General features: G+C 36.4%; 1 protein-coding gene across 1 annotated transcript; it reads left to right on the forward strand.

Annotated features, from left to right (window-relative positions):
• Positions 1 to 3559: 3559 nt before the first annotated feature.
• Positions 3560 to 12662, forward strand: LOC129258974 (hyaluronidase-like). Its single transcript, XM_054897232.2, has 3 exons — positions 3560 to 4223; positions 6390 to 6977; positions 7804 to 12662. The coding sequence occupies exons 1-3, from the start codon at positions 3702 to 3704 to the stop codon at positions 8152 to 8154; spliced, it is 1461 nt and encodes a 486-aa protein (XP_054753207.2). The 5' UTR covers positions 3560 to 3701; the 3' UTR covers positions 8155 to 12662.
• The last annotated feature ends 908 nt before the right edge of the window (positions 12663 to 13570 follow it).

Consider the following 13570-nt stretch of genomic DNA (forward strand, 5'->3'; position numbering starts at 1 on the left):
CAAATTTTCCAGAGTGACTAAAATAAGATGAGGGGAAGACTGGAAAATAAAAAGAATCTTTCATGTCACTATATGAAATTTTCGCTCGCGCTCGCATTGCCTGTCAGGTGATTTTTCAATATGGAGCTTAAATATCAAGTTTGGAAGTCAATATACATTACACATTTCACCTCGGAAATCAAACTTTCATTATTTTGTGTGATTTACAAACTGATTTTTAAAAAGTGCTCTGTAAAAGTGACGCTTCATGGTCTGAATATTGACATTTTTTGCTCGCACTGAGCGCTCGCAAATTTCGATTTATTAAGTACCTATTATTTTTGTGTATTCCATTTAGTTTGGAAAAAATCAAGTCTGATTGTCAAAACGTATCAGATAGCGCTGGCTACTCGCTCGCATTTTAATTGGCCATTTATGTATGTCTCAATATTGATTTTCATGACAGTTTATCAAAGATTTTGCGCTCGCATTAATGGTTAAAAAATATTTTGACTGATGCATTCTATTCATAATTACAAAATTGCTTGAAATGTCCACTTTTCAGGCCATAATATCATCAGATTTCTCGATGATATCTGATGATATTATGGCCTGAAAACTTGACATTTCAAGCAATTTTGTAATTATAGGCATTGATAAATAAGATATTAATAATTTAACGATTAAACTGTCCCTCATTTTTTGTTTCATCTCGCGCTTAATTAGCAAGAGGAATAGGAAGATAGTCATCATTTTCATATGACATGTCCCAAGGATGTCCCGGTCCTATGTCAAAACTCAAATAACAATGAAAAATATCAGCTCTTTATTAAGTGCGATCCATATCCACCTCACAATTTTCCTACAAAGTGCTTGAAATATATAGCTGAAATTGACTCTTTTTTCAGATTTTTCATGATAAAAGAGGTGTAGAATGCCTAGATTCTAGGTCTAAATCTGAAACACTCGCATGTTTATTCAGATATTCAACTTGTGCTCTATTTAAATCATTATCCAGTTTCAGATCACAATATCAAAAATGTTCTGCTCGCGCTTTGTGCTCGCATTATTAATGTAGAAAAATCTCCTATTACTCATCCTTTTCATGATTTACAAAACATGAAATAGAGTGTCCCGTTTTTGTCTCACCTGCATAGCAGAGTGAGACTATAGGCGCCGCTTTTCCGACGGCGACGGCGACGGCGGCGTCAACACCAAATCTTAACCTTAGGTTAAGTTTTTGAAATGACAGTATAACTTAGAAAGTATATAGACCTAGTTCATGAAACTTGGCCATAAGGTTAATCAAGTATTACTGAACATCCTGCCTGAGTTTCATGTCACATGACCAAGGTCAAAGGTCATTTAGGGCCAATGAACTTAGACCATGTTGGGGGAATCAACATCAAAATCTTAACCTAAGGTTAAGTTTTTGAAATGTCATCATAACTTAGAAAATATATGGACCTAGTTCATGAAACTTGGCCATAAGGTTAATCAAGTATTACTGAACATCCTGCCTGAGTTTCATGTCACATGACCAAGGTCAAAGGTCATTTAGGGTCAATGAACTTAGACCATGTTGGGGGAATCAACATCAAAATCTTAACCTAAGGTTAAGTTTTTGAAATGTCATCATAACTTAGAAAATATATGGACCTAGTTCATGAAACTTATACATAAGGTTAATCAAGTATCACTGAACATCCTGCATGAGTTTCACGTCACATGACCAAGGTCAAAGGTCATTTAGGGTCAATGAACTTTGGCCGAATTGGGGGTATCTGTTGAATTACCATCATAACTTTGATAGTTTATGGATCTGATTCATGAAACTTGGACATAATAGTAATCAAGTATTACTGAACATCCTGTGCAAGTTTCAGGTCACATGATCAAGGTCAAAGGTCATTTAGGGTCAATGAACTTTGGCCAAATTGGGGTATTTGTTGAATTACAGCCATAAATTTGAAAGTGTGTTGGTCTAGTTCATAAAACTTGGACATAATAGTAATCAAGTATCACTGAACATCCTGTGCGAGTTTCAGGTCACATGATCAAGGTCAAAGGTCATGTAAGGTCAAAGAACTTTGGCCACGTTGGGGGTATTTGTTGAATTGCCATCATATCTCTATAAGTGTATTGGTCTAGTTCATAAAACGTGGAAATAAGAGTAACCAAGTATCACTGAACATCTTGTGCGAGTTATAGTAGTTTTCAGAATCAGCACTGCTGCTATATTGAATCGCGTGATGCAGGTGAGACGGCCAGAGGCATTCCACTTGTTAGGGCTAAATCTCGAATTTTTCTGCTCGCGCTTCGCTTGCATCAATTGGTTAGTTATATAGCTACTCTGTTCACGATTACGAAAATTGATTAAAATTTTCGATTCTTTTTGTAGAAATGTCAACAATTTTCAGCTCGCGATTCGCGCTAGCATTATTTGATTGTTGAAATATGTAACGTCTTCATGGCTGAGTGCAAGCAGTCCTTAACAAGTACCTTTTCGATCAGTTCAAATAAAAAAAAACATTTCAGGCTGCACTATGCACTCGCATTATTAATGTAAGGACCGGGTGTAAGGAAGGCCCCCATCAATTACTCATCCTTTTCATGATTTACAAAACATGAATAGAGTGTCTCGTTCTTATGTCTAAATCTCAAAATTTTCCGGTCGCGCTTCGCGTTCGCATCAATTGTTTTAGTTATATACCTATTATATATGTTTCAGTTACAAAAAGTGCTTAGAATTTCCATTCTTAAGGCAAAAATTTCAAAAAAAATTTTAGCTCGCGCTTCGCGCTCGCATTATTTGATTGTTGAAATATGTAACGTATTCATGGCTAACATTTTCCATCGGTTAACATCTGCTCGCACTTCGCGTTCGAAGTAAATATGTAGTTGCATATACATCTTTTTCAGGATAACAAACATTGCCCAGAATGTTCAAATTTTAGGAAAAAATACATAAAATTCCCCCCCAAAAAAAAAAAAAAAAAAAATTGCTCGCGCTTCGCGCTCGCATTATATTATATATTTATGTTGAATTATAAGAATAAAGCTAAAAAGTGGCCATGAGGACTACTCCTTCAATGAAACAAACAAAAATCATCTTCGAGCGGCCGATCGGGGATTAACATATCTATGGCTGAAAAAAAATTCGCCCCCCCCCCCCATTGGCGAAGGCTAGCTGGATCCGCCCCTGTTGTCCCCCCCCCTACCTTTTGGGACAGATTTCCGCCCATGGACGTACGTTTTTTTTTTTCTGTTTCTGTTTCATTAAACCTAAATATTAAATTCGCTTTTATTCTAAGGATGATAGCATTGTCACAGATTTGAACATATATAGCAGGGGCCGCGGAAGCGGGGGGGGCTTCAGCCCCCCCCCCCCCCCCCCACTTTTTTCCAAAACCATGTACAAAAACGCAAGAATGACCATACGATTGTGATTTTTTGCATGGTCAGCCCCCCACTTTGAAAACCGTTCCGCGGCCCCTGTATAGGGATTCGTTCGACGATTTAGAACATTGCCCCGGAACATTGCACAGTAAGATATTCCAAGTCTCAATATTACAATCACATTCTACAAAATGTTATTCTGATATCGGGTCGCCTTTGGGGGCGTGTACGCTGCACTCGAGCTCCAGCCGCGCTCCGCTTCACCGACTGCATGCACCAATCAACCTTCACCTAAGCTAGAAAGGGCGTGGTCATCAGGGCACATGTGTATGAAGTTTGTTGACAACAGCTTTTTTGCATCATCTCTGGCTACATGTAGTTTCATCATGAATTTGATACATTTTCAAAATAATTGTATTTCTATCCTGACTATATTGTGTTGGTGGTCTTTACAGACGCTTGCTTATTCGAAATCTGATCGCGATTGGTTGAAAAACCTTCACTCCACGTCGCAGGATTCAAGAAAATCCGCAATAACCATTCATCAACCTCGAGCGGCGATCAACCCTCGTCACGCGCCGAAACATCACGGTGGTAAAGTCATAAATAGCGACAAAATTTTCCGGGCGATTTGGAATCTACGCAACCATTGCGGAGACCGTTTCGGTATAGAATTGCCATTGTCGGATTACGGGATTGAATTTAACAGAAATGACAAATGTACTGGTGGAAATGTGATCAATTTGTTCCATAGAAATCAGATGGGACTGTTTCCACGTTACGAATATGTACCTGGGCCTGGCAATGAAACGCAACCAGTTCCAGTTAATGGAGGAATACCACAGGTCAGTGTTGATTGTTGTACTTCTACTTGTACTCCCGTCTCCCGGCATGCCCGGGATTGTTTGTACTCTTTTTAACTTTTAAAGTTTTGGAAAGTAATTAATAAGACTGCTTATTATAAGTCCCGAGCGAGCGATCAAAGTGAGCAAGAAAAACATCACCTTTTCTTCATAATCTATATTTGATATATTTTTTAAGAGCTATACTGTCTGAGAGAATCAGGCAGAATTTAAAAAAAGTCGGAAGATATGGGGGTCGGTGGATTTCATTCATATGTTCTGAGGTTTAAGTACATAGAGGGTAACTATGAAAATGAGGTTAAAATTTTCTGATCATTATTCTATTCATAGTTACCCCACCCCCCTAAAATTAGCCTTTTTGGGGTACGTGTAAGACGCCTTGAAATCGTCAATTTATAGTAAATTTCCTGACTCTGTAAACAGTATTTAAAATGATATGATTAAAATGAAATTTTTAGGGTTTAAGATTTCACATCTTCCATTTTCTGAAATGTAAACAAAACTTAAAACAACTTAGGCTGGGAAGCTTTTTTGGAATAGGGGTGATGCCATTTTTTTGCATTTTTCATAAAGGGGGAAAATGCCAAATTTGACAATATTCATGGCTGTATATAAACAATTACAAGTTTCAAATTCGTGGAGTGTCTTTTGCCTTTTTATCAGCAGCTGCTTAAAAATAAAAATGACACTTTTTAAGAAAAAGGTGAAACGGGGATCCTGTAACTGGTGCCAACTGCCAAATAAGTTATAATTACTTGCAGTCAACCCCCAAAAAGAAGTTGAAAAGCAACTTAAACCAAGCAAAATGACTATCCTCAAGCAATGCTGGGAAATGTGATTTCAGGTATTTAATTATTTCATTGGTAACAACATCCCTATATCACTAATGGACAGTCCCAGTTTAAGTATTTTATGTCATAAAGCATACACATACATGTAACATTAAATCACAGATTGTCTTGCCCTGCTCGAAGAGTAAAGTTATGACAATTATTCTAGTGGCAATCCATTTGTGAAATGGTGTGTTCCTTGAGACCATTCCCAAGGTCCAGGTCGGCCTTGATGACCATTATTGGCCGTGTCCTTTGCCTCTGAGTCTGATGTTTATTAGTCCTTAGCCTTGGACTTCAAGATGGCATCAGAGATCCAAAGTCCTTGGCCTTGGACATTGGCTTTTTCCTAGGTTAAAAAATGTCAAATAGTATGACATATTGACATTAATTTTGCGCACAATTGTTTCAAAATGGTGATTACTTGATGCATGTTGAGATTTAAGTTTGGATTTTCTCGGAACAGACGCAAAAGATAACAAATTTGCCGATGTTTTGCCAATATTTTCACAAATAGAGATTTTATCTTAGAGGAAATTACTATTCTGGGAAATTTCAGGTCGCTTTTCTGTTGGTCTTATCAGAGTTTCAAGACATTCATTACTAGACGGAACATATCATGGTATCATAGCTGCCTGTTTGATTTTTTCTTTCAATAAAACATACCAATTCAATTTATGCTCGGTGTCTGTCCGTCTGTCTATCCGTCTCTTAACTTTTCCTTGTAAATGCACTAACTTCAGTTTGACTTAACCTAGGCTCATATAATTTAGTGTGTGTAATACGAGCTTGGATCCCAGGAAGCCTTTTGATTTTGAGGTCCAAAGGTCAAGGTCACAGTGACATGTTTTCATCTTGCCCTTCTGCAGTCCTTGTTAACGCGATAATAACTTAATCTAGGCTCATATAATTTGGTGTGTATGATGCTAGCATGGATCCCAGGAAGCCTATCAAATTTGAGGTGCAAAGGTCAAGGTCACACTGACATGTTTTCATCGTACCCTTCTGAAGTCCTTGTAAACGCGATAACTTTAGTTTAACCTAACCTAGGCTCATATAATTTGGTGTGTATGATACTAGCATGGATGATGGATCCCAGGAAGCCTATTGATTTTTAGGTCAAAAGGTCAAGTCGCCACCTTTCAATTCTCTTGCTTGATCAATAACTCCATTTTCCATGTTACAGGCGGGCGTATTATGTGCTCCCCCTAGCGACACTCTTGTTTTTATTAAATACTGATATTTATCTTTTTCTGTGAATATCTCAATCCATTTTATAAGATTCATCGGGTTTTTTATATTCTTTCTAACTTCACAGCTAGCAAACATAACCCAACATCTCGAGAAGGCTGCAGAGGACATTACGAGTACCATTCCAGATCCAAAGTTTGATGGTGTCGCCGTCATTGACTGGGAAGCTTGGCGTCCCCAATGGAAAGAGAACTTTGACCTGCTACGCATCTATCAGGAAAAGTCGATCGCTCATGTGAAAGAGCTGCATCCTGAATGGGACACTGCCATGGTTGAGTCTGTTGCTAGGCTAGAGTGGGAACAAGGTGCCAAGCTTTTCATGGAAAGCACTCTGGAGTTGGCAAAGACACTGCGACCAAACACCAACTGGGGTTTCTATATGTACCCGCTCTGTCTAATCCACGGAGATACAGCCAATATGAGTTGCACAGCTGCAACAGTGACGAATAACAACAACGTCATGTGGCTTTTCAACGAGAGAACAGCACTTTATCCATCAATTTATCTCAGACCTTTCCATTTCTATCAGAAGTTGTGGGTTAGAAGTAAGTTGCAGGAGGCTTTGAGGGTCAGGCAGAGGTCCGATGATCCTCAAGGGGTTATCATGAGCTACACAAGATTCAACTACTCTGATACAGGTCTCTTCTATAGTCTGGTAGGAACAGTTGATTTATGTGGAAGAGCCGTGGTGTAGTGGTTCTGACTCTCGCCTTGTAAAAAGAGGGTCGTGTGTTCGAATCCCACTGCGGTCTAGCGTCCTTTGGCAAGGCGTTAATCAACACTTTGCCACTCTCGACCCAGGTGCTAAATGGGTACCCGGTAGGGTGCGAAAGATTTTGTATGTTTGATTTAGCCAGCGCCATAATGAGGCTGCGATGAATGCAAGGAATGCCCCCCAGGGAGTGGAAATTGTGCACTTTTTGTGCGGGATTGAAATGAATCCAATTACCGGGGTAATAATATGCTGTAACGCTCTTTGAGCCATTCTGGGAAAAGCGCTTTATAAAAAATTGGCTATTACTGTTATTATTATAAAAAATGAAATTCGTATTTTGCAATTATAGTGTTAACATTAAGAATCATTAATGTCACTTGCAAGCAGACTAGTGATATTTGTATGAACTCATTTCAATGATTGTAAATGCATCACTTTTATCCATGCAGTATGATCCAAGTAATTAAAAAATAATATAATGATAATGTCAATGACAGACAATAATATTTGTGATGATGATGAATGATGGTTATAATGATAGTAATAAAAGGGGAATAAAATTTAAAATGGTAATTGTAAGCTCAATTGTGAACAAGGAAAAGAAGAATAAGAAAAAGAATAGAATTATCAATACCTGTAGTACTGGTATGTACAATAAAATGAAGTAATATGTTTCAGGATTTAATGTTAACCCCCAAATCAGCTGGTATATGAATTTCATGAGTTGAATTGACAAATCATAATATCACCCACAATTCACTTTCAGGAAGATTTGAACAACACCATCCTGCAGTCGGCCGAGTTTGGCACTAATGGCGTCATACTCTGGGGTGAAACTCTGGATGTCTCGACTGTAGAGGAGTGTTCACAGCTGCGGAGCTACATCATCAATGCCTTGGGTCCTACGGTGGTGATGTCTCGAAAGGGGGCGGAGTCTTGCAGCATGAGGATATGCAGTGGAAACGGAAGATGTGTCGGGGACATACTAGCGTGTAGGAGTGCTGATAGACCAAGGGACCCGATGAAAGTGGGTGTAGATCAAGGTCATGGAGAGAATACCTGCTCTTGTAGGTGTTTCAGGGGTTGGGAAGGTGATACCTGCAGTGTACGTATGTAAAAACTATTTGACGTGATAGGCAGGGTATTTATTCCCTTCAGCAAGTAATTCATGGACACTGTGTTGCACTCAAACCTTATAGGTCTTTCATAAAGCTGTTCCTAAGTTACAAGCGTTTTCACCAACGACCGGTGATCCATTCTGAGGTGCTAAATTATAATCAATGAAAATGTGGTGGATATCGTTTACCACAAGAAAGGATCACCAGTTGTTCGTAAAGTCACCTGTAAAGTCGCTGAGCATGATCGGTTAAGGGTTAGCATTGATGTGAAATTTTTTTTTATAGATATTTCTATCAAAATTGCTTTTAAGATAATCTTTGATATCTCAGGTTTCAAAGAACTCACTTTCATGAAGATTGATAAATCCGAAAGTACTGGAATAGTCCATTTTATTCGTGGGGGTGCTATTACCTCTCATCACGGACGGACATTTTTACTCAAATTAAATTCTCTCTAGTTTTATTGTTTTTAAAGTTATTCTAATTTGGTTTGGATGTTCTTGCACTCTGAATATTAATCTATTATCAAACATAAATTAGTAGAAAAAAAATATTGGGAAGTAATTTTTTTGTGTAGGTGTGAACATTTCCATTTTGAAATTTCCGTCCGTGATGAAACAAAATATAAAAAGTTTTTATATTTTTTATCAGAATAGAAGTAAAAAATAAAATGGTGTAGAGGTATCTCACTAAACACTGTACATCATTTTATTTGAACATAGCTGAAATCCATACATTTTATCCATATCATAAACTCAATCAAAAATGATCACGGACGGACATTAATTTCATCACGGACGGACAATGTAAATTCACTCAAATTTAATTCACTCTAGTTTTATCGTTTTCAAAGTTACTCCAAATTGGTTTGGATTTTCTTGTACTCTGAACATTAATCTATCATCAAACATAAATTAGTAGAAAAAATATGGGAAGTAAATTTTTCTGGTAGATGTTAACATTCCATTTTGAAATTTCCTTCCGTGATGAGCTTAATGTCCGTCCGTGATAATTTTCATTGAGTTTATGATATGGATAATATGTATGGATTCAGCTTTTTATTCCTTATCAGAATAGAAACAAAAATAAAAGTGTGTAGAAGCATCTCACTAGACACTGTACATCATTCCATTTGAATATAGCTAAAATCCATACATTTTATCCATATCATAAATCAATCAAAACAATCGCAGACGGACATTAATTGAGCAAATACTTTAATAGCAGATTATGAATTTAATTTTAGTTCCAATTTGCAGTGAAAAATGGCACTGAGAATTATTCAGAACTCAAATGGATGGAAACCTACAACTCTTAACAATTTTTTGGTGAAATCTTTCTTTGGCTGTTATTGGGGCTTAATTGTTGTCAGGAATTTTTTAAAAACATAATTGGAATGCAGATAGAGTTGGAAGCTACATGTATGCCTAAAAGCAGGAAATGAAATAGAGCAAGAATAAGTCAAAAGCTGTATATTTCATCAATTGAAGCTTGCAGAAAGTGATGGAAAAGAAGAAAGGAGAATGCATATTCTGATAACCAGAAAAAAAATCATAATTTTTCCATGTACAAACCTATGGATTCACAATGCCTATAACAGAACACATCACGTCCTTGAGGCTTGTGAAAAGTACAAGAATTCCTTTTTTTTTAAGTCCATTTTGGAACTAATTTTGAGCAAATTGCTGATCTGGAAATCTGTGAAAATGCATACAATTCATATAAAGCTTGCACTGCAGTGTTTAGAAGTTTAATTGGTATATGATTTCAATTTTGGATTCAGTCAGGGCCTAAATACATGGGGGCTGTTGATGTGAAGGGGTGTCTCCACTTTAATATGGACAAAAGATGAATTTGAAGAGAGCCTAGACAAGTGTTGTGGTCATACTTGATCCACCAAACAAGCATAATGATCAGCAATCTGTGAATCTTTTGGATTTAGTTAATGGACATAAAAAAATATGTGCTCTTCGAAAATTAATGCCTAAAAATGTATGAACATGTATCATCATGATATAAAAAGTATCAACATGATCATTGATCCACTGGATGTTGATTTGGTACCAACTACAGTATTCTCTATTGAAAAGAAGACAATGTGCATTAGGATATTTGATTTTGAAAAGAACTGTGTTTAAAAGCAATCATATGGCTAGATTATTTTGTGTGTCTAGCATAGAAATCATGTTGCTACAACTTAAATCAAGTTGTAGCAGCTTGATTGTGCAACTAATATTGTTTAATCATATAAAAAAATGTACAAATCATCAATGCAATAGCATTTGTTCCCCCAAACAAGTAATAAGAACTTCTTACAAGGTACTTCCAATGTATTTTAATTGTGTCCGTCCGTGATGTCCGTCCGAGATGTCCGTCCGTGATGGAAAATATTTGCAATTCTCTCAGAAGTTTGATATTGGTTAAGAATTCAATATGCTAAACATAGAAGCTAACATACCTGAGTGTATTAGTTGCATTAACAATTATTGGTCAAAGTTAAGCTATTTAGATAGAAACGATAAAAATGTTCAAAAATTCTGAAAACCACATTTCTATCATGTCCGTCCGTGATATGGCACATTTAGTGGCTACCTATGTTTGTAGGTAACCATGACAACAATTTTTTTTCATCATTCAGCATACTTTGTCGTACCCTTCACTATAAAACACAAAGGAATCATGTTCATCTTATTCCTAATTTGTTACAAGCCTTCAAAGTTTTCAAAATCTATCAAATGTCCGTCCGTGATGAACCGATCACGCTCCGCTCTGACTTATGAACAGCTTTATGAAATACCCACGTGGTGATGAGAATGGGTTCAATTCCTTAAAGCTCATTCAGCTAGTTACAACCGAGAAAGAAGTGCTTAAGCAGGGGGCAATCACTTTTGGTTGTCCCTTCCATGGCCCCACTCATTCCCGGCATTTCTTCGGTCCCCTCTTGCCCAACTGTTTCCAAGATCCCAACTCCTGCTTCCCCATAAATATCTCCAGACTCCTGAGTGGGGGGGGGGGGGGGGAAGTAATATTGCAGGATCACAATGAAGATGATGATGATGTACAGGATGTGTCCATAAGTGTAATGAGGCCAAAAACCATGGCCCACACCTTGAAATGTATTGAGAAGAGGAGAAACATTCAGGCCCACACTTTTCCTATTGATTTAAGTGCAGTGATATAGTTTTACTATGGAGTGTACTAAATGCTGGTTATTATACATGTTCATTTAATTCCAATTGCAGAGGACAGCAATTTAGGGAAAAGGGGCAATATCAAATAATGACTATCAAGCTTTGGTCAAATGTTCAATTTTGAATGAGCCAATAAATAATTAATTTCTCAAATTTTATTGGTGTATAGATGACCTTACAAATAGTTGAATTACTGAAGGAAATGAAAACAGGTGCATGTATTAATTAAAGGGTGTAATGTATATACATGTAAGAATTATTATGCTTATTGATTGTGAAGATTCAACCAAAGTAATGCCAATTAACAACAGTATTTTCATCAAGTGGGAATTTAGGTTATTTACTAACACTATGCACAACACAAAGTATATTACTATATTTTTAATGCACAAAGAATATATTTATATTTACTATGCACAAAGAAAATATCTATACATTTATACTTTGTATCAAAAGGTACTTAAAAAAATGTGTATCATATTCTAATATATTATCACAGCATACATTACTAGGACAGTATTTGAACTGAATGAAGATTCTAAGCACTGTTTGAAGACATTGAAATTTGTGAGATATTCCTATTTTTGAGCAAGCGCCATGAGCGCCCAGCTGAGGCGGAAACCGGAGCTATACAAGAACCCATCAACATCACATATTTTTTTTTTTTTAAGTGAAAGGTGAACTGCAGGTTATACAGTACTTAAAGAAATGAATCAATGAATAGATATTAATTGGTTCTGTATGTAATAACACTAATTGCTATATTTTAATATTTGTTTCTGGTAACAGCCGTGCTCAATTTTAGAGAAGCTTGGTAAACATAGAAACTTCAACCATGGTATCATTATATTGCAATGTTTCAAGATTATAGAGAGTGTAAAACATTCTACTTGCTTGTGATCAGCTTTTAATGGCATTTTATGTGGAAACAAGTTTATACATGTAATTCATGAACGTGTTTGGGGTAACAATAAGTCCCCACTTTCTGTGATATTGAAAACAGAAAAAAAGAATGATTTCGGAAGAACACAGAAGTTAGTACGATTTCAATGTCAAAATATATTTAAAGATACAGCGAACACATTCAATAAATTCCAATAAATTGAAAGATTTCCATGTAACAGTTGTATGTACAACTATGCAAATGAGACATTTGATTAAGTCACAGTTTGCAGTTTGTTTGATTTTTCTTTTTTTTATATATCACATTTCGAGGGTGTACTTTCTGTTTATTTTTTTACCTAAATACGAAAAAAGCAACTGAAGTATAATAACTTGTGCAATATCTGTTAAATGCTATTTTGTACTTTGAAGTGATATGAATTGTGTGCTTATTATTAATTCAGTCTTTCAATATTTCTAGCATTTGCACAGGATTTTTCAAGTGATATGTGTGTGAGTTTGATGCCACAGATTTATTTATTTCTCATTAATATTAAGTTGGGCGTAGTTTATTAATTTCGAACCATTATCATTAAAGCGTAATCTATCCAATGATTGAGGTTAGTATCGGGGAGGGTGGTTTGTATGGGTATTTAGGGCTAGATGATCTTGTTAATGCATAATGCCCCCCTTGTTTCAGGGGGGGGGGTGTGGTGTATTGTCAGTGTTTAAAGGGGAATCCAGCCTTGGCCATAAAATGTTGTGTTGGAAAAGAAGAAAAATGAATTACCGGGTAAACAGAATGGTGAAAGTCTGAAAGAAAACGGACAAGCAATAAGAAAGTTATAGCTGCTTTAAAATTGAGATCACTAATACGATGTAGAATTCAATTGGCAACTGAGTAAGTAAATTATGACAAGGGGCAAGGACAACTTTCCTATAGGCCATGTACATGTACTTTATTATCAGGGATTTGTGGTTTTCTCCTTAAGTACCCATTCCCCTGGGGCAGTAATCTAAAATACAACTCAGGTAGTATATCGTTTTGTCCTCATGAAATAAGAATATAATTTGAAATAAAACTTTTGGGAAAAATGACATATTAACCATAATGTGTATTTGAGTACATGGAAGAGTAGTCCTTGCCTTACATCACTATGACATCCCATATGCGGTCAATATGAAGTCTCCATGGGTATAGTGATTACCAATATTTACAACTTTTAAAAATTCATAACTTTCTTGTTGTTTGTCCAATATTGTTCAAACTTTCACCTATCAGCTTGTCTGATTTTTAGTTTCCTTATAAAAACAAGTTTTTATTTGGGTTGGATTCCCCTTT

Source organism: Lytechinus pictus, chromosome 4, assembly GCF_037042905.1.
Source record: "Lytechinus pictus isolate F3 Inbred chromosome 4, Lp3.0, whole genome shotgun sequence".
Lineage (NCBI taxonomy): Eukaryota > Metazoa > Echinodermata > Echinoidea > Temnopleuroida > Toxopneustidae > Lytechinus > Lytechinus pictus.

Coding starts and splice junctions, on each gene's coding strand:
- LOC129258974 (XM_054897232.2), top strand. CDS start 3,702: ATGTGTATGAAGTTTGTTGACAACAGCTTTTTTGCATCATCTCTGGCT. Junction 4,224..6,389: donor TTAATGGAGGAATACCACAG/GTCAGTGTTGAT, acceptor CTAACTTCACAG/CTAGCAAACATAACCCAACA. Junction 6,978..7,803: donor CAGGTCTCTTCTATAGTCTG/GTAGGAACAGTT, acceptor ATTCACTTTCAG/GAAGATTTGAACAACACCAT.